This window comes from Macaca thibetana, chromosome 20 (assembly GCF_024542745.1).
Source record: "Macaca thibetana thibetana isolate TM-01 chromosome 20, ASM2454274v1, whole genome shotgun sequence".
Taxonomy (NCBI): domain Eukaryota; kingdom Metazoa; phylum Chordata; class Mammalia; order Primates; family Cercopithecidae; genus Macaca; species Macaca thibetana.
In genome coordinates this window covers 73,117,983-73,143,437 of record NC_065597.1, presented here as the reverse complement: position 1 = coordinate 73,143,437, position 25,455 = coordinate 73,117,983, and the positions used below count along the sequence as shown (strand labels likewise).

Genomic DNA, 25,455 nt, shown 5'->3' with positions numbered 1-25,455 from the left:
TTGGCGACCACTTGCCTGCTGTGGGCCAGCTCCCCGTCTGCCTGTGGTCACGGACCAGTGTGGGCAGAGCCTTCGGACATGGGTTGCTGGTACGAGCACACCAGTAATCCCGTCCGCCACAGGGCCTGCCCTGTGAGCTGCCTGCCGGACTCCACAGAGTGCTTCACACTCCTGTCTGGTGTGGGACCCGCAGCCCTTGCGGGTGGGCCCATGTCATTAGCCTCATTTTATAAAAGAGTCTTGATGGGTCGGAGAGGGGTGGCTTATCCACAGGTAAGCTGTAAGCCTGGAACCTGACGGGGCCATTGGTTTTGCTGCTTCACCACAGTTGTCCTTGGTAGTGGCAGCCTGGGGGGTGGAGGAAGGTAGTGGCGTTCCCTCCCTAACACCCCCTGCCTCCGTCTGGTTTTCTGTACTGGGCCTAGCTTTGTGGAGTTTCCTGGGGTGAGAGGAGGTTTTTACCAGAATGTTCTTTGCCAGTGAGCACAGCTGACCTGAGGGCACTATCCCTTTGGAGATGAGCTGGTTGGATTGTAGCAGCCTCCCACAACTTTGGTCCGGGGGCCTGGAGAGAGCAGTTCCTGCTTGCCGTGTGTGAGAGTGTGCGTGTGCTGGCTGTGCCTGTCCACTGCATTCCCAGGCTCCAGAGCACACACTGCCATTCAAAGGTAGCTTAGCTTTTTGTTCGAGATCCTTTCTCTTGCTGGCTGCACTGTTCATCTGCGGGACAGCCTCTTGACCATAGGAGGCACCCTCATTTCCCTTTTCTTTTTTTGACATGGAGTTTCACTTTTGTCACCCAGACTGGAGTGCAGTGGCGTGATCTCTGCCCACTGCAACTTCTGCCTCCTAGGTTCAAGTGATTCTCCTGCCTCAGCCTCCCTAGTAGCTGGGATTATAGGTGTGCGCCACCACGCCCAGCTAATGTTTGTATTTTTAGTAGAGACCGGGTTTCACCATATTGGCCAGGCTGATCTCAAACTCCTTATCTCAGGTGATGCGCCTGCCTTGGCCTCCCAAAGTGCTGGGATTACAGGTGTGAGCCACTGTGCCCGGCCAAGAGAATATCTACCTTTTTTTTTTCTTTTTTTTCTTTTTTTTTTTCTTTAAAAAAAGATAGCGTTCTTAAAAAGAGATGGGGTCTCACTGTGTTGCCCAGGCTAGTCTTAAACTCCTGGCCTCAAGTGATTCTCCTGCCTCAACCTCCCTGGTAGCTAGGACTACAGGCACCTGCCACTACGCCTGGCTAATTTTTAAATTGTCTTTGTAGAAATGGGGTTTCACTATATTGCCCAGACTGGTCTTGAACTCCTGGACTCAAGCCATCCTCCCACTTCGGCCTCCGAAGTGCTGGGATTACAGGCTTGAGCCGCTGCGTCCTGCCTGGTTTCTACTTCTAAGAGATGGAGGCTGCTGAACTTCATACCTAGAAAAGTTAAAGAAATTGAAACTCTAAGTTCTTTCAGAAAATACACATTTTATGAAACAAAATCCTCAGAAAATGCCCAGTTTACCCATCGGCTACATTTTTACAAGTTTCTATTTGTTTACAACTCAGGGTTTGTTTTTCTATCAGAGGTGTGCCTGGGGGCAGGGGTGGGGTCTCGCTGAAACCTGAGTGCCTGCTCTGGAAAAGAGCAACAGGACCAGCACCTGGTGGTCCCATCTGCCTGGGGAAATAAGTAGGGGGCAGTGACTCATCATTGAGTGCCGTGGGGGGATGTGAGAGCTCCTCTTCCAGAGACTTGGGGGATGGCACCTGGTAGCTTTAAGGACCTAACCTGTTGATGGTGCTTATTCTCCCAGCCACATTCTGTTTAGAACATTGGCCTTTCCCTGTTCTCAGTAGACCTGTGCCATGACACGTCTCTCACATTTCTCAGCACTGATGAAGTAACAGAAGCTTGTCTCATCAGTGGAGTAGAAGGTAGAAGAGGACAGAGGGGGTCCTGTCCTGAGTGGGGATATTGATTGGTTGCCAGGACTGAGAACGGGGTGTGGAAAGACATGGTTGGCAGGAGGCTCCTGGTGGGAAAGAAGCCGCACTGACCTGGGCAGGCCTTGGCCATGAGAAGCCCCAGAGAGTGAGGCTGCTGGTGAGGCAGACCACAGCTCCCCGCCTTCCCTTGGGTGTGGGTGCGTGCACCTGTGTGTGTGTAGGAAAGCCCAGCGATCAGATCGTAACCTGGGAGTGGGGGGCTTGCATGGTGACACCACACCTGTGAGGTGGGCACTGGTGTTTTTGGTGGACTTCTGTTGTGAGGAGTTCCTTTTTTTTTTTGAGACGGAGTCTGGCTCTGTCGCCCAGGCTGGAGTGCAGTGGTGCGATCTCGGCTCACTGCAAGCTCCGCCTCCCAGGTTCATGCCATTCTCTTGCCTCAGCCTCCCAAGTAGCTGAGACTACAGGTGCCTGCCAGCACACCCAGCTAATTTTTTGTATTTTTAATGGGGACGGGGTTTCACCGTGTTAGGCTGGATGGTCTCCATCTCCTGACCTCATGATCTGCCCGACTTGGCCTCCCAAAGTGCTGGGATTACAGGTGTGAGCCACCACACCTGGCTGAGCTCCTTTTTTAAAAAAAAAAAAAAAAAAAAAATGATTGAGAGAGCGTGCCTTACTCTGTTGCCCAGACTGGGGTACAGGGTCTCGATGATAGCTCATGGCAACCTTGAACTCCTGGCCCAAGTGATCCTCCCACCTCAGCTGTAGGTGGGACCACAGGTGCACAACACCGTGCCTGGCTCATTATTTTTTTAATTTTAATTTTTTTTTAAAAAAGAGACAAGGTTTTATTCTGTCACCCTTGCTGGAGCTCAGTGGTTTGACCATGGCTCACTGCAGCCTCAGCCTCCTGGGCTCAAGTAATTCGCCCACTTCACCCTCCCTAGTAGCTGGGATTACAGGTGTGTACCACCACAGCCAGCAGGTATTTTTTTTTTTTGAAACGGAGTCTCGCTCTGTTGCCCAGGCTGGAGTGCAGTGGCCAGATCTCAGCTCACTGCAAGCTCCGCCTCCCAGGTTTACGCCATTCTCCTGCCTCAGCCTCCCGAGTAGCTGGGACTACAGGCGCCCGCCACCTCGCCCGGCTAGTTTTTTGTATTTTTTGGTAGAGACGGGGTTTCACCGTGTTAGCCAGGATGGTCTCGATCTCCTGACCTCGTGATCCGCCTGCCTCAGCCTCCCAAAGTGCTGGGATTACAGGCTTGAGCCACCACGCCCGGCCGCAGATTTTGTTTTTTTAATTTTTTTTTTAAGAGGTGGGGTCTCGCCATGTTACCCAGGCTGGTCTCCCAACACCTGGGCTCAAGCAGTACTCCTGCCTTGGCCTCCCAAAATGGGGGACTACAGATACGAGCCACCACGCCTAGCCCATTTTATTAGGGAGGACAAGGAGAGTAGACAGGTTCACCTGGGGTCTTATTGCTTTAAATTGTTCCAGAGATTTAAATTTCAGAAACTACTGAGTAACCAAAATTGTTTACTTACTACAATTTTAGGTCACCAAATGGGTGGCAGATTGATTGGGCTGTGCAGGGACTGAAGGACTCACCCCCAGGCCCAGAGTTGCTGGCATCCCTGAGGTTGTGCTGCCTCTGTGGGACTGAGTGCTGGGAAAGGGGGCATTTCGGGAGCCTGGCAGGACCTTACCCTGCACGTGGGCCTGGCACTGCGTTTCCTCCAGATCGTGGCAGGCGGTCTCGGGATGCTGTTTATGCAGTTTAATCACTACCTGAAAATGCTGCAAAACCTTCCCTTTACAACAATAGTAGTACAAATAAACATTTAGACACTTCGCACTCAAAGAGGGCTTTTTCTCAGGCTTTTTATTTCACAATTGGTGCTAAAAAGTGCTTTAAAAGGTAATATTCAACCATCTTTTTTTGGCTGCAGAAATCAAGTTATTTATTAAAACACACCCATGGTAGCAAGTTCTGATGGCCCTGAAGAGGAGGCAGAGGCACTGTGTTGAGCTTCTAAACATCATCCTACCAGGGAGGGACCCTGACAGGTGCTTGGCTGCCGTGCTGTGGCCGAGGCAGGAAGGAAGTTACAGAATTCCACGAAGGCAGAAGACTACCAGTAGACAGGTCCCATGTCATCACACCCGTGAGAGTGGCAGTGGTCTGGTGGCCACAGAGATACCTGACAGCATGGGTCTGGAGCCAGTGATTGGCTGGCTTCGAGGCTCCTTCGGGAGGTGCCTGGACCCCGATGGACGGCCCCAGGCCTCACACTTCCCCCTTGAGGTTTGCAGAGGGTGCCAGAAGTGACCCCAGAAAGGGTACTCTGAGGTGCTGGGGTCCCTACCCAGCAGCCAGGGGCTCTGTCTGCAAGTGGCCGTGTCGTGGCCATGCTGAACAGCTGTGATTCCAGAGTTGCACGTGCCTCCTTTGCTCTGCCGGGAAGGCTCCGGTGCTCTCCCCACCTTCTCGAATCTTTGCTCAGATATCAAGATATCACCTTCCCAGCGAAGGCTGTCTGATTATTTGAATTTGCACCGCCTCCATCCAAATAGTCCTGTTCTCTTTGCCTGCTTTATTTTTCTCACAGTAATCGTCACCATCTGACACGTTGTGCATTTCCCTGCTCTGTATTTTGAAGTCTCTCTGTCCTGCTGGAATGCAGGCTTCTTGAGGGCATGGTCTTGGTTTCGTTCTTTGCTGTACTTCCAGTGTCCAGGACAGTGCCCAGGATGGAGCAGCTGCTCAGCCAATGCTGTGGTCTTGATGGGACTGCATTCGCTTTACGTCATTGAAGCTGCTGGCATGGAAGCGGTGCCGTGGCATGTAAAGCATGCAGTGGGAAAGCAGTGGGGTGGGGGTGTCTTTGTCTGTATTACATCATCTGTTATTGCCGTTTCAAAAATCCAGAGGCCTTTCTACTCTTACTTACTTGGATGTTGATTTCAAAATGACCGATGCTTCTTTCTGACTCATGAAGGCTGCTGTCTTTGGAATCTGACATTAGGGGGAGGCGAAACTTTAAAATGTGTGGGGCAGCCTGGTGTGATGGCTCAGGTCTGTAATCCCAGCACTTTGGGAGGCCAAGGAGGGTGGATCACTTGAGCCCTGGAGTTTGAGACCAGCCTGGGCAACATGGTAAGGCCCCAATTCTACAAAAATTAGCTGGGCACAGTGGTGCACACCTGTGGTCCCGCTACTCGGGAGGCTGAGGTGGGAGGATCACTTGAGCCCAGGAGGTTGAGACTGCAATGAGCTGTGATTGTGCCACTGAACTCCAGCCTGGGAGACACAGTGAAACCCCGTCTCATAAAAGAAAAAAAGTGGCCAGGCATGGTGGCTCAAGCCTGTAATTGTATCACTTTGGGAGGCTGAGGCAGGCAGATCGCTTGAGCTCAGGAGTTTGAAACCAGCCGGGACAACATAGCAAAACCCCATCTCTATTTCTTAAACATTTTATATATATAAAATTTTTTAATGAAAACTGTGTGGTACGTGTTTAGCTGTTACTACATTTCACTGTCTGGATGTGAGTGTGACCCTCCCTGCTCTTGCAGTGCCATGTAAGCCATCATCGCTTTTCCTGGGCCAGTGATGCAGCTCCCCAGCTGGTCGACCCAAGCCCCTGGCCAGCCAAGGGGCTGCCCTAGACTCTCCCAGTACCCGCCCATCTCTGCATAGCCACCCCCACCACTTTATCTGGATGGTTCTGTAGTGAGGTCAGTCTGGACATTAGCTTTCTGTGGGCGGGGACCATGTCCTCTTGTTGGCTGTGTAATTGGGCGAATAGTGTAGTTAAGTCACCTCCTTTGAGAGACTTTGATAAGCAAAATAGTGAATTTTTCTTTTTATTTATTTACTTACTCTTTTTTATTTTTGAGGCAGGGTCTCCCTCTGTCGTCCAGGCTGGAGTGCAGTGAAGTGATCTTGGCTCACTGCAGCCTTGACCTCCCCAGGCTCAGGTAATCCTCCCATCTCAGCCTCCCGATTACCTGGGACCACAGGCACATGCCACCGTGCCTGGCTAATTTTTGTATTTTTAGTGGAGACGGGGTTTTGCTGTGTTTGCCCAGGCTGGTCTCAAACTCCTGGGCTCAAGTGATCCACCCAACCTGGCTTGCCTTTTTTTTTTTTTCTTTTTTTTTTGACATGAAGTTTCACTGTTGTTGCCCAGGCTGGAGAGCAATGGCGCGATCTCGGCTCACTGCAACCTCTGCCTTGCAGGTTCAAGCAGTTCTCCTGCCTCAGCCTCCTGACTAGCTGGGATTACAGGCATGCGCCAACACGCACAGCTAGTTTTTTTGTATTTTTAGTAGAGATGGGGTTTCTCCATGTGGTCAGGCTGGTCTAGAACTCCTGACCTGAGGTGATCTGCCTGCCTCTGCCTCCCAAAGTGGTGGGATTATGGGATTACAGGCGTGAGCCACCACACCCGGCCATTTTTTTTTTTTTTAAGACAGAGTTTTACTCTGAGGTCTAGGCTGGAGTTCATGATCTTGGCTCACTGCAACTTCTACTTCCCAGGTTCAAGCGATTCTCCTGCCTCAGCCTCCCCAGTAGCTGGGACTACGGGCATGTGCCACCACGCCTGGCTAATTTTTTTTCTGTATTTTTAGTAGCGATGGGGTTTCACCATATTGGCCAGGCTGATCTCAAACTCCTGACCTCAGGTGGTCTGCCCGTCTCAGCCTCCCAGAGTGCTGAGATTACAGGTGTGAGCCACCACACCCACCCTGTTTTTAACTTTTATTTTTTGAGATTATGTCTCACTCTGTCACCTAGGCTGGGGTGCAGTGGTGCAATCTCAGCTCACTGCAACCTTGATCTCCTGGATTCAAGCAGTCTCCATACCTCAGCCTCCCAAGTCGCTGGGACTACAGGTGCACACACCACACCTGGCTAATTTTTGTAGAGACGGGTCTCACTGTGTTGCCCAGTTTGGTCTTGAACTCCTGGGCTCAAGTGATCCCCCCGGCCTCCCAAAGTGCTGGGATTACAGGTGTGATCTACTGCGCCTGGCTAGACTGAATATGTCCTTATGGCTTTGGAGAGAGTGGTGTGCTGCAGATGTCACTCCATGTCGTGCGCTGTGTGCAGCTGAGCAGGATGGAGGCCTCACGTCTCCCCATAGTGCTTCCGGGACTGTGGACTTGGGGTTGCCAGATAGGCTGTGAGCTGTGCGAACAACACAGATGTGCCTGCCTGGTGGGGGCGGATGCAGGGGCTGGAGAGAGTCCTGAAGTGAAGGCAGTGGCGTCCTGGGAATTCAGGTGGAGGTGCTGCCCATCTGGTGGTTGTAAACTTGGCATCTTTTCCCTGCTCCTTCAGCTTGGCCCGGTACCCCACATCTCCCCCATCCCTGCATCTCAGGAGTACACACCCTCCATCCTCTGACTCTGGCTGAGCCTCCTACCTCATATCCACCAAATCAAAAGCAGGACAGGGCTCAGCTCAGGCTCCAGGTCATTGTGCACCAGCATACTGTGTACTGATGGTTTCAGACAGGTGTGCACAGCAAAGTAAGACGAGGAAGTGTTTATGTTTATGTGTCCTCAGGTGGCGGGTACTCCTGGAGGGGAGAAGCTTATTCACACCTTTGAGTCTTTTGGAGTCTTTTGGGCTGGGTGACGTTGCCAGTCATCTTTTAAAAATAAGATTTAGGGATGGGCCCAGTAGCTCACGCGTGTAATCCCAGCACTTTGGGAGGCCGCAGCACGTAGATCACTTGAGGTCAGGAGTTCGAGACCAGCCTGGCCAACATGGTGAAACCCTATGTCTACTAAAAATATGAAAATTAACTCGGTGTGGTGGTGGCTGCCCGTAGTCCCGGCTACTGGGGAGGCTGAGGCAGGACGGTCACTTGAACCCTGGGAAGTGGAAGTTGCAGTGAGCCAAGACTGCACCACTGCACTCTAGCCTGGGCAACAGAGCGAGACTGTCTCAAAAAAAAGAAAAAAAAAATTAACATTAGGTGCATGAATGCTTACAGATAGGAAAAAACCTGGCTTAAACCTTTCTCATGTAACAGGCTCTGGGAAGTAGATAGAACACAATGGTTTTCTAACTACTGTCTCAATCACAGATCCCCCACGGGTAGAGTGCTAAGAATATACCCACAGTGCGGGAGGTGGAGCTTCAAGCTCCTTTACCTGCTGGGGTGGGGTGCGTGGGGGTGTGGCTCTTTCACTGAAAGATGATACGACCTCCTAGCCCTGCAGGGAACAGGCTGTAGGTCAGATGCACCCAGCTGGTCTTGTTCCCAGCGCTTTCCTGGCTGGAAGGGCTCTCGCTCTGCTGTGGCGTGCTGTACCGCGGAAGAAACAAGGCGTTCTTCGTGGCAGTCAGACCTGGGCTTGCTAGATGTGTTTTTCATCCCACTTCTGTGCTGAGAGTTTACTTAGTAAAAAAAAAAAATCTTAGAGAAATTACTGGGTATAATCCCACAGCAAGTTAAATGTCAAAGGCTGACATTTGGAAACAGCATTGTCAAGCGGAGTTTTAGCCAAAACCTGTGCTGTGACAGCTGATCCCAGAGTCCAAAAGAAACTACCAGAGGGAGGCGGCGCTTGCCGCCGGAGTGCCCGCCGCTGTTTGCGAGAAGGATGGATCGTGGGCGCCTCTTACCCGGAAGATGCGCTTCTGCCCAGATGTCGGGATTAGTGGCATCGTCTCGCAGTAGGGGTCTCACCCTCTGCTGCTGAGGAAGTGTCACTGTCACCCCGTAGGGGTGTGTCCCCAGCTCCTCTCAGTTTCTGTGCGCTGACCAGTCTGCGCTGCTTTCCTCCCCAAACGCCCTCCGTTCCCTTCGGCCCCTTAGCTCCTGTCTGCCGTGGACTCATTGTTCCATGGGGCTCTTGGTCCCGCTCCAGTACAGTTGTCTCCATTTAAAGTCACGTCCCCTTGTGGGGAATCTCACTGCCGTTTCACACTGTGTGTATTGTGGAAATAAGATTCTTCCTGTTGCCCAAACATAGCATGAGGATTTTAAACTACCTTCTTCAGCCTGGGCCCTCCCTGCTGTCTTCCAGGCTCCCTGTGCCCGTGCCTGTGTTTCTTTCTTTTTTTTTTTTTCCTGAGATGGAGTCTCGCTCTGTCGCCCAGGCTGGAGTGCAGTGGCCGGATCTCAGCTCACTGCAAGCTCCGCCTCCCGGGTTCACGCCGTTCTCTTGCCTCAGCCTCCCGAGTAGCTGGGACTACAGACGCCCGCCACTTCGCCTGGCTAGTTTTTTGTATTTTTTAGTAGAGACGGGATTTCACCGTGTTAGCCAGGATGGTCTCGATCTCTTGACCTCGTGATCTGCCCGTCTCAGCCTCCCAAAGTGCTGGGATTACAGGCTTGAGCCGCCACACCCGGCCCCTGTGCCTGTGTTTCTTTCTTCCCCCGTCCCAGGTGAGGCTGCAGGGCCGTGTTGCACACATGGCCCACTCTGTGCTGAGCGCTTGGAGTGAGGCCACTAAGACTTGGTAGGTTTCTTTCTGATGTGGGGGTGGAGTCTATGAAGACAGCAGGGTTTCTCAGCCGGGAGTGGTTGACCTGTGGTCCGGGTCTCTCTATTGTGGAGACCTGTTCCTGGTAGCATGTTTAGCAGCACCCCTGCCTCTACCCAGCAGGTGCCAGTAACACTTTCTCCCCTGACCTGGTTATGACAATCAAAAACAACCAAAACTTAGAGCCTGGGAGGTCGAGGCCGCAGTGAGCTGTGATTGCACCACTGCACTGAGCCTGGGCAACAGAGTGAGACTCTTATTCAGTCAGTCAGTCATAAATATATGAATACAACTAAAAACAAAATTTGTTCGTGTATAAGATTTTACTCAGTGGCTCACTTGTCAGTTTTTCATAAAGCAATATGTTCCCTTGAATCTCTGCTGAAATGGAAGCGTGTCATGTGTGCTTTTCCCTGGCTGGCCTCTAGCTCTGCACCTCCATAGGTGCTGCTCTGCATCTGAGCTGGGAAACTGGGTCTGGGCTGGCCCCTGCCTGTGGTGGAGACGCAGCTGAAGCCCACCTTGCTGGAGGCCAGAGTTTGCCACTGTCCTGTACTCCCCTCCTGCTGCGTCCTTGAGCTGTGCTTGGGGGCTCGGCACACAGATGAACTTAACACCCGTGTTGATCTGATGCACGTGGTGGTGGGACAGGTGTGGAGGGGGGATGGTGTGGCAGACAGGTGGTGCTCTCCCCTCCCCCACCCGTGGAACACTGATGGCGGCTTATGGGAGCGGCCAGGTTAATTTGCAGCCACGCTGTGGTGCCTGGGATGGTGCAGTGTGAAGTACCGGCTCCTCCTGCCTCCCTTCCCTTGTGTGAGTCCCTACAGCTCAGTGCAGGCCTGCTGTTCTGCAGTCCAGGGCAGCCTTGGAGGCCCTGTGCTGTGTCCAGGTATGCCCATGGCTGGCCGGCCTTGCGAGGACAGTCCAGGCCCATTACGGTTCTTGCTGGCCCAGAGCCTGGTGATTATGACCTTTTTCCCCCTTTCCATTGTCCCTGAAGATGGAGGGTTCTTGCTAATCTCCCAGGGGAGAGTTGCTGGAGTTTGATTGCACTTCGGTTGTGTTATAGCAGGCTTTGGTTCTAGGGACAGACCATAAAGGCACTGACTGAGCTCCAGGACTTTGTCTGTGAAACATGTGAAATGGATGTTTATGAAAACCATAAGGCAACTCGACTTACTGCTGAGCCTTATGAGCCTTCGCAAAAGCACAGCTTTCCATAAATGAGTGATGCTCTTATTTGTTTGTTTGTTTTTGGGACAGAGTCTCACTCTGTCGCCCAGGCTGGAGTGCAGTGGCGTGATCTCAGCTCACTGCAACCTCCGCCCCCTGGGTTCAGGTGATTCTTCTGCCGCAGCCTCCCAAGGAGCTGGGACCACAGGCATGCGCGCCCAGCTAATTTTTTGTACTTTTTTGTAGAGATGGGGTTTTGCCATGTTGCCCAAGCTGGTCTCAAACTCCTGAGCTCAGGCAATCCACCCACCTCGGCCTCCTAAAGTGCTAGCATTACAGGCATGAGCCGCCACACCTGGCCTCTTTTTTTGTTTTGTTTTGTTTTTGGAGACAGGGTCTGTCTTTGTTGCCCAGGCTGGAGTTCAGTGGCATGATCTTGACTCACTGCAGCCTCAACTTCCTGGACTCAAGTGATCCTCCTGCCTCAGCCCCCTGAGTACCTGCAATACAAGCACACACCACCGTGCCCGGCTAATTTTTCTTTTTTTTTTTTTTTTTGAGACGGAGTCTCGCTCTGTTGCCCAGATTGGAGTGCAGTGGTGCGATCTCGGCTCACTGCAAGCTTCGCCTCCCGGGTTCAGGCCATTCTCCTGCCTCAGCTTCCCGGTAGCTGGGACTACAGGCGCCCGTCACCACACGTGGCAAATTTTTTGTATATTTAGTAGAGATGGGCTTTCACCGTGTTAGCCAGGATGGTCTCGATCTCCTGACCTTGTGATCCGCCCACCTTGGCCTCCCAAAGTGCTGGGACTACAGGCCTGAGCCACCGCGCCCGGCCATGCCCGGCTAATTTTTCTAAATTTCATAGAGATGGGGTTTTGCCATGTTGCTCAGGCTGGTCTTGAACTCCTAAGCTCAAGCGATCACCCTTCCTCGGCCTTCCAAGGTGCTGGTTTACAAGCGTGAGCCTCCGCATCCAGCCGAGTGGTACTCTTAGGGTGCTTATTCCTGCCATGGGTTCTGTGTTGCTGGTCACATTGGTACCATGTGCCAGGCACTGGCCACCCTCAGCAGCCTGTACACAGGCCCTGAACTTAGGGAAGGTTTGGGAGTCTTTTTTTTTTTTTTTTTTTTTTTGGAGACGGAGTCTCGCTCTATAGCCCAGGCTGGAGTGCAGTGGCCGGATCTCAGCTCACTGCAAGCTCCGCCTCCCGGGTTCACGCCATTCTCCGGCCTCAGCCTCCCGAGTAGCTGGGACTACAGGCGCTGCCACCTCGCCCGGCTATTTTTTGTATTTCTTAGTAGAGACGGGGTTTCACTGTGTTAGCCAGGATGGTCTCGATCTCCTGACCTCGTGATCCGCCCATCTCGGCCTCCCAAAGTGCTGGGATTACAGGCTTGAGCCACCGCGCCTGGCCTGGGAGTCTTAATTCAAGAGTTTACTTTGTTCTTTGTGAGTCTAGAGGGTTCCATTCTTCAGGGAAGCCAAAGTCTGGTGCTTGCTCCAGCTGCTCAGCCAGCTTCTCAGACACATGAGAACGTTTCTCCACCCTCAGGGCTGCAGCCCACCTTCTACAGAGCTAGGAACCTTAGGCTTCACGTTATGTTTAGCTTGGATTTGTGTCATAAGTGGGCTAGATGGCTCAGACTTGTAATCCCAGCACATTGGGAAGCTGAGACCAGAGGATTGCTTGAGCCCAGAGGTTTGAGGCTGTATTGAACTATGATCGATTGCGCCACTGCACTCCAGCCTGGGCAACAGAGCAAGACCTTGCTTCCCCACCTCCAACAAAAAAATTGTCATAAAAGAAAAATCCATAATCTCAATACTTTAATGACCATGCTTCTCATGTTGTGGTTTTCTTGTTAGTCTCTTCTGTAGCTGTGCCTGTAACACTTTTGCAATGTTAGTATCTGTAACAATTTTGTATTTTTTTTTTTTGAGATGGAGTCTCGCTCTGTCATTGAGGCTGGAGTGCAGTGGTGGATTTCGGCTCACTGCAACCTCCCGACTCCCAGGTTTAAGCGATTCTCCTGCCTCAGCCTCCTGAGTAGCTGGGATTACAGGCACGTGCCACCACACCTGGCTAATTTTTGTATTTTTAGTAGAGATGAGGTTTCACCATGTTGGTCAGGCTGGTCTCAAACTCCTGACCTCGTGATCTGCCTGCCTTGGCCTCCCAAAGTGCTGGGATTACAGGTGTGAGCCACCATGGCTGGCCTTGTATTCTTTTTTTTTTTTTTTTTGAGACGGAGTCTCACTCTGTCACTCAGGCTAGAGTGTAGTGGCACAATCTTCGCTCACTGCAAGCTCCACCTCCTGGGTTCACGCCATTCTCCTGCCTCAGCCTCCCGAGTAGCTGGTACTATAGGCACCCGCCACCACACCCGTCTACTTTTTTTAATTTTTAGTAGAGACGGGGTTTCACCATGTTAGCCAGGATGATCTCGAACTCCTGACCTTGTGATCTGCCTACCTAGGCCTCCCAAAGTGCTAGGATTACAGGCGTGAGCCACCATGCCCGGACTTGTATTCTTTTATATATATATTTCACTTTTCAATTAGATGTAATCTCAAGATTATGGAAAAGTTACTGAAAGGGTACAGAAAATTTCCACATCCCCTTAACCCAGATACACCACTTGCTTTAATTTTGTAAGCATGTTTCCATAGTTTTTATATCTGTTTTTAAGGACTGTATAATATTTCATTGAGTGTCTTCGTGCCAGCTGACTTAATCTCTTCTTTGTTGTGAGCCTGTAGGCTGTTCTAAGCTTTTGCTATGATACCCAAAGCTGCAGTGGAATATTTCATAAATGCGACTTTAAAAGTCATTCTCTTAGGCTGAGCTTCTAGGAGAGATTCAAAGAGTGATTTCTATGTGTCTCAGAGATTTTGTATGTCGGTAATACTTGATAGTATTTCTTTTTTTTTTTGAGACGGAGGTTTGCTCTTGTTGCCCAGGCTGGAGTGCAGTGATGCGATCTCGGCCCACTGCAACCTCCACCTCCCTGGTTTAAGCGATTCTCTTGCCTCAGCCTCCCAAATACCTGGGATTACAGGCACCCACCACCATGCCCAACTAATTTTTTATATTTTTAGTAGAGATGGGGTTTCACATGTTGGGCAGGCGGGTCTTGAACTTTTGACCTCAGGTGATCTGCCCGCCTCAGCCTCCCAAAGTGCTGGGATTACATATGTGAGGCACCGCGCCCAGCCTGAAGTTTTCTTAATGTTCAGTTTATTAAATATCTGCTAAAAATGTTACTGAGCGGCCGGGCGCGGTGGCTCAAGCCTGTAATCCCAGCACTTTGGGAGGCCGAGATGGGCGGATCACGAGGTCAGGAGATCGAGACCATCCTGGCTAACACGGTGAAACCCCGTCTCTACTAAGAAATACAAAAAATAGCCGGGCGAGGTGGCAGCGCCTGTAGTCCTAGCTACTCGGGAGGCTGAGGCCGGAGAATGGCGTGAACCCGGGAGGCGGAGCTTGCAGTGAGCTGAGATCCGGCCACTGCACTCCAGCCTGGGCTACAGAGCGAGACTCCGTCTCAAAAAAAAAAAAAAAAAAAAAAAAAAAATGTTACTGAGCATTTACAACATACTGGAAAATGAAAATGTGTACATTTTGTTGATCAGATTCTTTTAGACATTTATTAGAAAGCCCCTTGGTCATATTACATCACTACTGTCTGTTTGGTTAACTCCTTCTTGTTTTCATACTTATTTTTGTACCATGTCTGGAGTTATAATGAACTTAGTAGACTTGTAAGAAAGAGAAGCCTTTCTCCTCCTGGCCACGGTCCTGGTCCAGAGCTGGAGTGGGGTATGTCTTCTGGGTGGCCCTGCTTCTGTCCGTCCCCAGGGATGGCCTCTTGGGTGAGCCTGGGTGTCTGTGCTTTGGGCGCTGTCTGGCTCCTCTTGTACCTGCTACCTGCAGCCTCCCTTCTCCACCTTTGTGTTCCTCGGGTTGGGGTCACAATGTTCTGTCTAGATTTGTTTTTGTCTTTGTTATGCATCTTGCAATCTCTCTCTTTTTTTTTTTTTAAATTATTATTGAGATAGCATCTCACTCTGGCCTAGGCTGGCGTATAGTGCCACAGTCATGGCTCATTGCAGCCTTGACCTCCTGGGCTCAGGCAATTCTCCTGCCTCAGCCTCCCATGTAGCTGGGACTACAGGCACACACCACCATGCTTGGCTTATTTTATTTTATATTTTTATTGTAGAGACAGGGTCTTACTGTGTTGCCCAGTCTGCTCTTGAACTCCTGGCCCCAAGGGATTTTCCTGCCTCGGCCTCTCAAAGTGCTGGGATTACAGGCATGAGCCACCATGCCCAGCCTGCTTGTTTTAATTAACCTGTTTTTAATGGTGGTTCTTTTCTTTTCATTTCTTTCTTTTTCTTTTCTTTTTTTTTTTTTTGAGATGGGGTCTTGCTGTGTCGCCAGGTTGGAGTGCAGTGGCACGATCTCGGCTCACTGTAACCTCTGCCTCCTGGGTTCAACCCAAGTAGCTGGGACTACAGGCATATGCCACCACACCTGGCTAATTTTTGCATTTTTAGTAAAGACAGGATTTTATCATGATGGCCAGGATAGTCGCTATCTCTTGACCTCGTGATCCGCCCGCCTCAGCCTTCTAAAGTGCTGAGATTATAGGTGTGAGCCACCGCGCCTGGCTTTTTTTTTTTTTTTTTTTTTTTTTTTTTTTTGAGACGGAGTCTCGCTCTGTCGCCCAGGCTGGAGTGCAATGGCATGATCTCAGTTCGTTGCAACCTCTGCTTCCCGGATTCAGGCGATTCTTCTGCCTCAGCTTCCCGAGTAGCTGGGATTACAGGCATGCACCAACCACACCTGCCTAATTTTTTTTTTCTTTCTTTTTTTTTTTTTGAGACAAAGTCTGGCTCTGTCGCCCAGGCTGGAGTGCAGTGGCATGATCTCAGCACACTGTAACCTCCACCTCCCAGGTTCACACCATTCTCCTGCCTCAGCCTCTTACAGCTGGGACTACAGGCACCCGCCACCACGCCCGGCTAATTTTTTGTGTTTTTAGTAGAAACAGGGTTTCACAATGTTCGACAGGATGGTCTTGATCTCCTGACTTCGTGGCCCGCTGGCCTCGGCCTCCCAAAGTGCTGGGATTACAGGCGTGAGCCACCGCGCCTGGCCTTTTCTTTTTTTTTGAGATGAAGTCTCGCTCTTCTCACCCAGGCTGGAGTGCAATGGGGCGATCTCAGCTCATTGCAGCCTCCGCCTCCTGGGTTCAAGCAATTCTCCTACCTCAGCCTCCTGAGTAGCTCGGATTACAGGTGCCTGCCACCATGCCCAGCTAAATTCTGTATTTTTAGTAGAGACGGGATTTCACCATGTTCGCCAGGCTGGTCTTGAACTCCTGACCCCGCCTTGGCCTCCCAAAGTGCTGGGATTACAGGCGTGAGCCACCCCGCCTGGCCTAATTTTGTATTTTTAGTAGGGAAGAGGTTTCTCCACGTTGGTCAGGCTGATCTTGAACTCCCGACCTCAGGGGATCCACCCTCCTCTTCCTCCCAAAGTGCTCGGATTACAGGCCTGAGCCACCACACCTTTTAGTGTTTCCAAGGATTGCAGCTTGGCTGGCGACAGTCCCTTCAGAAAGGCTTCGCTGCTCCTCTGTCCTGGCACAGACGCAGGAGACCCTGTGTCTTCAGACATAGCACAGACTTGAGGACCCTACTGAGATGGAGTCAAGAGCTCTCTAGGGTTCTTTGAGTGGGAGTTGAATCGGAAACCACCATCAGCACGCCTGGGCTCGCCTCCCGTTGTTCTACTGCAGTGTGGGGGGGCCATTGTCACCACCGTGAGGACACGATGGGGTCTGGGGAGGGATTGTTATGACTGTGGGTGCGCCTTGCACGTCTTGCCGACCTAGCTTTGCACACTGATCTTCCCTCCATGCCCGCTTACATTGTTAACTGGGTTTCTGCCCTCCCTCCTCTCCTTCGTATTTCTGTGTCTCATTGACAACTGTTCTGTAGTCGCTTTGTTGACAGTTGCCAAACTGCTTTCCAAAAACATTTCCACTGCAATCCCGGGTTTTGGTGCCAGCCGCAGTGGTGTGAGTACTCTCGCTTTATTATAGTCTTGCCAGCACCGGGCGTCTCTGTGTATCGTAAACACATGTGATCACCACTCTTATCTCTCCATCCCCTGGTAATTAAAGATGTGCCGTGTATCTCTGCTCATGTTACCTTGGCCTTGGGGGGAGTTGGCTGGACCAGGCTCATGCAGCTCGAGGGAGAGGAGGAGGGCGAGGCGCTGCCCAGTGGAGTAGCGGGCATCCATGGCATGGGCAGGACTCGGGAGAGGAGGCCGGCAGCTCGCAGCAGAGCACGGGGCTCAGCTGGCCTGCCCTGTGCTTGGGAGTTGTTTTTGAGCGTTGAGAAGAGGTCCTTACACCTTAGTCCATGCATTGAGGACAAGGCTGCAGCCTTGAGCCTTACCTCCTTTTCCTCTTTGTCCCTCAGTATGACGCCGTGCCCATCCAGTCCAGCGTGGTGTTATGTTCCTGCCCATCCCCATCAATGGTGAGGACCCAGACTGAGTCCAGCACGGCCCCTGGCATTCCTGGTGGTAGCAGGCAGGGCCCCACCATGGACGGCACTGCAGCCGAGCCTCGGCCCGGTGCCGGCTCCCTGCAGCACGCCCAGCCTCCGCCGCAGCCTCGGAAGAAGCGGCCTGAGGACTTCAAGTTTGGGAAAATTCTTGGGGAAGGCTCTTTTTCCACGGTGAGTATTTGCTGCTGCTGTGTGTCAAACGGGCGTGATTTCCTTGGGAGGCTCACCTTCCTCGGGGCTTACCGGAGACTCCCACCAAGGCTGGTGTCCTTCAGTGCAGGAGATTTCAGGCCCCTTGAGGGGTGTCAGCTGTTGTGAAGGCCTCTTGAGTCTTTGGGGGCTGGGTAACCCCCAAGCAGATCACGTGATGGGTGTGGCTAAATATTTAACCTGGTTTTGTAGATGAGAACGTTAGACACAACTCTTGATGGTCTGCGGAGGTTTTTTCTAACGCAGTTAATTTCATTTTAACCTGGCATCGGCAAGTTACATTCTGTGTCCTTGTGTCCCACTGGCACGGCCCTGGGAAGCCTTTTTTTTTCTTAGGTTGAAAGTATCTCTCCAGAGGCTTTTGGGGACATTTATTGACCTTTTTTTATTTTTGTTTTTTTTAAATACATAAAACAATACACTCTGGACATTTGCTGGAGACACAGCCTCCAGATTCTTGTGTTCCGAGTTTCACAAACAGAAGTATTGTCGCAGTACTGTCAAGTCACACTTGTTACCTGTCTCGGGGTGTTTTTTCCTCTGAAAGCAAAGAAATGAAGGTTCAAAGCAGCTGACATGGGACGCTTTGCTGACGTGGGACCCATGAAGCCATGTGTGGCTGTGGATTTAGTGAAAGTTGTAACAGGTTCAGGGGAGGCCTGAGCAACTCGGGGTCACCGTCTCCATCTGGGCCTCTATAAAAGAGACGGAGTCCCACGCCGCCACCGTGGTCGCCAGGGTGGCCGCCGTGTGTGTGCTAGGGCCATTCCAGGGAGCCCTGGGGGATCCTCACTCTGGACAACCTGGGTGATCTCCTGCATAATGCTTTCCTGCCTGACCTTTGTGAAGAAACCATACGTGAGGCTTATTTTCCTTTTTTACATATATGAAATATTTCACAATGCAAAGAAAAATATGAAACATAGCTTACCCATATTCCCAACATATTGCTTTAATTAATGTTAACTTTTGCTGCCCTTGCACTTTAGATTTTTTAAATTGCAGCTTTTATAAAATAATTTTGTTTATAAAAGGATTATGCCCTCATGAAAAATACCTTCAACCAGGAGACTAGTCCCCAAAGTTTTGGGACTCAGATCCTTTCAGAAAGAAGAAACTCTTTGGAAACCCTGGGCATTGTGCATGCTGCTTACAACCGTCCAGTGAAAGAAGAGGCCTCCTCTTTTCTCAGCTTTACTGGTTTCCTTGAGACAGAGTCTTGCTGTGTCGCCCAGGCTTGAGTGCAATGGCATGATCATAGCTCACTGCAGCCTCGACTTCCTGGGCTCAAGTGATCCTCTTAACCTCAGCCTCCCAAGTAGCTGGAATTACAGGAATGCACCATCATGCCCAGCTAATTTTAAAAAATGTTTTGTAGAGACGGAGTCTCACTGTGTTGCCCAGGCTGGTCTTGAACTCCTAGGCTCAAGTGATTCTCTCTTCTCAGCCTTGCAAAGTGTTGGGATTACAGGCGTGAGCCACTGTGCTTGGCCTCAGTTTTACTTCCTTATATTTCTCTTTCCAATTTAAATTTAGTTTATTATGGATGTATTTATCCTTTTAGAAACAGGGTCTTGTTCTGTCACTGAGGCTGGAGTGCAGTGGTGTGATCATAGCTCACTGCAGCCTTCACCATCTGGGCTTATGTGATCCTCCTGCCTTAGCCTCCTGAGTAGCTAGGACCACAGGCATGTGCCACCATACGCGGCCCTTACATTTATCTTGACTGAAAAAGGAAGACTTATTTGTGAAATTGCCTGTTTCCCTGGGTTCCGTAGGTGGGTGGAGAGCAGGCACTGTCCCTCCTGGGGCTGCGGTCCCAGGCTTTCTGAACATGCACCAGGAAGGTGCCCAGGAGAGCGCGCTGTGAGCCGGAGGCTCCTTCCTGGGGCTGTTTGGAATCCACAGTACTGGTTCTCAGATTACATATGTGACCCTCAGTTCTTTCTCAGCTTTCCTGAAATAGAGATCACATAAAAGTTGACTTCCAGGGGAGGAGGAAAGGACAGTGATAGTTACGAGGCTGGGCAACAGCCAGGTGCAGCTCCGGAGAGCCGGGAGGCCCCCTGAGAACGGCCACAACCTCCAGGGAGGAACACGTCACGCGCCATTCTCTGGAAGAGGATCCTTCCTTCCTGTAGGAAACCTGCTTATAAAGTGTTGAGTTTAGACAACAGAAAGATCACGTCAGTATCCCCTTAGAAAGGGTTCCACTAAATATCCGTGCTCATTCACCATTCTTTCTTCCTTTTTTCTACTTATGAAGCTAGCACGTGCTCTCGTGGAGAAACGTGACCTCGCAGAAACACATAAGCTAGAGAGGGGAGCCCTGCCCGGCCCACGTCGCCTCCCTCCCTGGCAGCTGAGAGCCATCCATGTGTGGCGTGTTCCTCTGGGAAGATCTTGAGTACACAGAGTCCCCAGAATCCAGCTTCGTTCTTCTTGAGCGCCGCAGGGCGTCTCACGTGGTGCTTTCCGGGATCTCTTCTGACTCCTGCCCCGGGTTGCAGCTCAGAGCCTGGGGCCAGGTGGACCTGGCCCTGTGGCCTCCTGAAGGTCTTCCTGCCAGCCCCCAGGAATGTAACGGGACAGGTTTCCTCTGCTCCCTGCTCCTCAGGCCGTCCCCCTGTGGGTGTCTTAGGAGACACTTGTGTACCACTTGCTGGTGGTGGGGCCTCCCTGGCACAGCTGTCTCATGCGCTCTGGCTAAACTGCGGGCCCACCAGGAATTTCCAGTCTAGTGCCTCAGGGTGTGCCCCAGGCTAGTCCGAGTGGGGGGTCTCTCCCCTGTTCAGGGTGCCTTCTTTGCTGGAGTGTTCTGTCTCAGAGGTGGGGTTTGAGTGCAGGGCTCAGGTGTGCTACGCAGAGGACAGGGCAGGAGGCCTGCTGGCATCCCGGGAAGGTGGCTCCCTCTTGTGGGCACGCAGGGCCATGCATTGTTGGTTTAGTTCCCTGTGTCCTTTACAGCCAGGCTCTCTTCATAGTATCCACAATCGCCAACACACGAAATGTGTGATAACACTTATTTCAAAAAATGACAATTCAGGGCAGCTTTTCAATGAATGTATACTAGAAGGACGTATTTTTTTCAAAGAAGCCCCGGCGTCCTACCACTTGTGGTGGTACCACTGTCTTCCTACTCTTCGCGAAGGGCGTGGCAGTCGAAGAGGCTCCTGAATTTATACTTGGGTTGCGCCGAAAACAATGGAGAGATGGATACGTTTTCCGTTAGCCATTAGAACACATTAACACGAGCATTGGCTTTTAGCTCTATTTGTCAGTACAAGACCCAAAATATTTCACTGTAGGTTCAAACCTTCAGTGGGGACAGGAAGCGTGTGTGTGGCGCAGAGGGAGGGACTTGTCAGACCCAGTGTCCTGGTTATTACATTGTGTTTCTTTTTCTCTTTTTCTCCTTTTCTTTCCAAACCAGGTTGTCCTGGCTCGAGAACTGGCAACCTCCAGAGAATATGCGAGTGAGTATGGGCTGCAGGGAGCTGTGCGTCTGGGAGCAGGGCCAGCGACTCCGTGCAGGGCAGCCGGGGTGGCAGGGCCGGGGTGGCAGGGCCCGGGTTTCTGTGCTGATTTCAAGGGTACAGGACACTGTTGGCTTTAGAGACCACCGGGCTTGTATGTACAATGTTTGAAAGACTTTAATTTGACCAGTTACCTTTGTGAGTCACGTCTTTAGTGTTTTTTGTTGTTTCTGATAGTAACTCACTTCTCTCTCACCTGAAGTTAAAATTCTGGAGAAGCGACATATCATAAAAGAGAACAAAGTCCCGTATGTAACCAGAGAGCGGGATGTCATGTCGCGCCTGGATCACCCCTTCTTTGTTAAGCTTTACTTCACGTTTCAGGACGACGAGAAGCTGTGTATCCTTTGCGTGGTTGGTGCCGTCTGAAGCCACACCAGTCACCCCTCTCTCGGAATCAGACCCTGTGTGTTCCCACAAGCAGCCCCCGCTCCCTGCCGAGTGGGGTCCCTCAGGCCACTGACATTCAGGGAGGCAGCCGAGGCAGCGCCAGGGTGTGGCTGTGAGTCTCCACAGGACGTTACCTCCCAGAGAAGCCGTTGATGCGGCTCCAGCACAGTCCCCTCTGCTGCGGCTTGCTTGGTCGGTGTCCCTTGCTCCCCTAGAGCGCCATCTTTTGTGTTTTTAAACCTTGGCTCAGGAATCTGGGAGGCAAGGCCCGGTGGAAGTTGGGGTGGGCCCCACCTCTTCCCCATCCAGCTCACCCGTGGGCCTGCCAGTGGCTGGGCTGGCCACACTGTCCTCGCCTCCAGCAGGTGCAGTCTGCATCTGCTCTTTTCCTCCCCTGCCACCCTCCAAGCTGGCCCAAGTGTCGTGGCCTTCCCATCCTGCCTGGAGAGGGGCCTGAGTCCTCCCACCTGTCCTCCCCGTCTCTCCCGAGCACCCGGCTCTTCTGTGTTAGAGCTTTGCTCTGGCCTGCTCCCACTCTTCGCACCATCCTGCAGCTCCTTCGGCTGCCGGCAGTGTGTGTGTGCTCTCTTTGTTGGGAGGCGCTTGCCAAGTGCAGGTTGATGGGTGATGGGGATGTGCTGGTATGCCGGGGGACGTCTCTGCCCTCGAGAAGCTTCGATGTTGGTGGAGGAGCTGGATTTGCACAGACTGTCAGTGTCAGAGGCTTCCCGGCAGCAAGATGTGCTGCCAAGAGTCTTAGGGCTGGCGGCAGTGTGGGGCTCTTTAAACTCCTGGGCAGGAGTGGGGGGGGGTGGGGGCATGAAAGGCTGTGATGGGCTGGGCCCCTGAGCCCTGGCAGCCTGGCACTGACTCTGGACTTCCTTCTCTTTGTGGCGGGGAATGTGGGGTTTGCTCTGGCTGCTCCCAGGCCAGGCGGGAGAACAGGCAGGAGAGCAGGGGCAGGGGCAGTGGTCGAGGTGTTTTGAACAGACTGGTCAAGAGAATGGAGTCAGGGGCAGCTCCGGGGAGTTGGCCCTCAAGCCTAGTGCACAGCGGTGTCTGCTGCTGAGCTGGGAGAGACCGGGAAGGGTACTGGGCTGGCATGTCATGCATCCACGGGTGCCACTGTTCAGGTCTGGGTGGACACTTAGGTGCTGCCAGCAGAGCTCCAGGAGGAGTCAGGGCCATGAGGACTTTCACAGCGAGCTGGCAGGCTGCCCAGAGGATGGCTCCTCTGTGGGTGGAGCCTGGGTTCCCCCAGTGCAGGGGGTGAACATGAGGAGGGGCCCACCGAGGAGAGGAGATTGTGACGGGGTGTTGCTCCTTTGATCCTGAGACCCAGAGGCCACGGGATCAAACGGTTTCTGATGGAGGGTGCTGGCTGCCCACGCAGGGGCTTTGAAGCGGTCAGGTGCACACAGCCTGACCCGTGCATCTGCCCTGTGCCAGTTGTTGATGGTGGGTAGGCAGTTTCTTGGGGGGACCGTTCAAGGAAGAGTAAGAGGTGAGGAAATGGAGACGATGCAAGGTGCTTCCCTGGGATTTTGCCTAGAGAGGAGCAGGGCAGTGGCTGAACAGCTGCCAGGCACGTGGCCCGGGGCGGGCTTTGCTGTTGGTTTGTGGAAGGTTTTAGAGAATGCTGGCCTCCAGACAGGCCTGCTGTCCTCCAGTGTCATCCCTGTTCCTGCCTCTGTCCCCCGCCCTCAGTGACTTCTTCACGGTATGTTCTCACACCTTCACAGCTGCCCCAGCCCCTCTTGGGTGCCCCCGGGCCCTGCATGTCTCTGCCCCCGTTTGAGCCACGGGGGTCCCTCTGGGCTTCCCGCAGAGCCCTCGGAACACGGCTGCTTGTTGGTTGTGAGGCTGCAACAGATTTGCACACGCTTGACCTCTCCCATCCTGTCCGCCCAGGGGCTCAGAGTCCAGAGGAGAGCGAATTTTGCTGACTGATTTCCACTTGGGATTGGCCATAGCAGTGCAGGTAGTGGGAACTCCAGATCTTTGTCCAGTGGTCCATGTTGCCCTTCGTCATTAAGTCAAATTCCAAAGCCCCGGGAGGTTGTTAAGGTTCACTCACCGCTGAAAGGAACGAGACCCAGGGGCTTAGGCCCCACCAGGCATCCTCGGTGTGGGTTGTATTTAGAGATGGGCCTGTACAGGGGCCACTTTGGGCAGCCTTGGTTGCAAGTCCCTTCCCTTCTGGGGTTCTCCTCATTGCCCTGAAGCTTCAGGTTCATCCTTGGTGGGAGATGATGGTACCGTGGCAAACAGAAGCCAGAACTGAGCCGGCAGGCCAGCCTGGCTGTGAGCACGAGCCCCACTTCCTGGCCTCGAGAGCCACTGCTCAGGGCAAGCAAGGACTTGGGTCCCCGTGTCCTGGGCTGCAAGTAAGTGTGAAGTATCTGGAGGTTTCCGGTAATGGGGATAGACGTTTGCCGCTCCAGGGGAATCTGTATATGGGGTGCATTTGTTGTCGGCCTTAAGTCCTCTTGGAAAAGGAGGCTACAGATGGGGCCATCACAGAGCAGTGGTGCCCCGAGGAGGGGGCCCTCCCAGACACACTTAATGAGTGTAGAAGTTCACGAAATGGCTTTTGTCTTACAAAGTGTGTCACTTGGCCAGGCGCGGTGGCTCACGCCTGTAATCCCAGCACTTTGGGAGGCCGAGGCGGGCAGATCACAAGGTTAAGAGATGGAGACTATCCTGGCTAACATGGTGAAACCCCGTCTCTAGTAAAAATAGAAAAATTAACTGGGCATAGTGGCACGTGCTTGTAGTCCCTGCTACTCGGGAGGCTGAGGCAGAAGAATCGCTTGAATCTGGGAGGCGGAGGTTGCAGTGAGCCGCGGTAGCACCAGTGCACTCCAGCCTGGTGATAGAGTGAGACTGCATCTTAAAAAAAAACCAAAACATGGCCGGGCGCGGTGGCTCAAGCCTGTAATCCCAGCACTTTGGGAGGCCGAGACGGGCGGATCACAAGGTCAGGAGATCGAGACCATCCTGGCTAACCTAGTGAAACCCCGTCTCTACTAAAAATACAAAAAAACTAGCCGGGCGAGGTGGCGGGCGCCTGTAGTCCCAGCTACTCGGGAGGCTGAGGCAGGAGAATGGCGTAAACCCGGGAGGCGGAGCTTGCAGTGAGCTGAGATCCGGCCACTGCACTCCAGCCTGGGCGACAGAGCGAGACTCTGTCTCAAAAAAAAAAAAACCAAAACATAATGTGTCACTTTATCCATGGAAGGAGCCTGCAAGGAAGGGGCGGTGCCACGCATGGATGCCCTGTCTCAGGGCAGGGGCTGCCGCGCTCTCCGCCCGCCGCTCCCCCGGCCCCCAGGATCTTTGTGCATTGAAGCCTGCACGTGAGTTATGTGTGCTTTTTAGTCAGGGTCTGTAGGCCCTGTCTCCAGCGGTCCGCTTTCACTGAAGCCACAGACACCGCCAGGGGCCAGAGGGGCCAGTCGGGGCTGAGAGGCTCTGTTCCCGTTTCCTTGAGACAGTGTAATGGTGTTCTTGATGAGAAACCCCTCATCAATGCTGGTGCCTCACCTTGGAGCTGGGGCCTGGGGTGCCCGTCAGATCCAGGGACATGACTTTCTTGGGCCACAGGTACTTTCAGTTTGCATTTAATTAAAACCAATTCTGATCAGTCTTTTAAGGCTAGTTTTCTTTTTTTAGAAATTTTTTTTTTTTTTTTTTTTTTTTGAGACGGAGTCTCGCTGTGTCACCCAGGCTGGAGTGCAGTGGCCGGATCTCGGCTCACTGCAAGCTCCACCTCCCGGGTTTACGCCATTCTCCTGCCTCAGCCTCCGAGTAGCTGGGACTACAGGCGCCCGCCACCTCGCCCGGCTAATTTTTTGTATTTTTTTTTTTTAAGTAGAGACGGGGTTTCACCATGTTAGCCAGGATGGTCTCGATCTCCTGACCTCGTGATCCACCCGCCTCGGCCTCCCAAAGTGCTGGGATTACAGGCTTGAGCCACCGTGCCCGGCCCAAGGCTAGTTTTCAAGAAATGACTTTTACAAAATAAATACATTAGCCAGGCGTGGTAGCGCCTACCTATATTCCCAGCCACTTGGGTTGGTTAAGGAGGGAGGATCG

The 25,455-nt window shown here is 52.4% G+C and overlaps 1 protein-coding gene across 1 annotated transcript in view; it reads left to right on the top strand.

Moving 5' to 3' along the window:
• The window catches only part of LOC126944637 (3-phosphoinositide-dependent protein kinase 1), a 72,274-nt gene that overhangs the window by 13,101 nt on the left and 33,718 nt on the right, over positions 1–25,455 (top strand). The window contains exons 2-4 of the mRNA XM_050774338.1: positions 17,132–17,392; positions 20,865–20,907; positions 21,170–21,307. Coding sequence (XP_050630295.1) covers positions 17,132–17,392; positions 20,865–20,907; positions 21,170–21,307 — 442 coding nt within the window. The remainder of the gene's footprint in view (positions 1–17,131; positions 17,393–20,864; positions 20,908–21,169; positions 21,308–25,455) is intronic.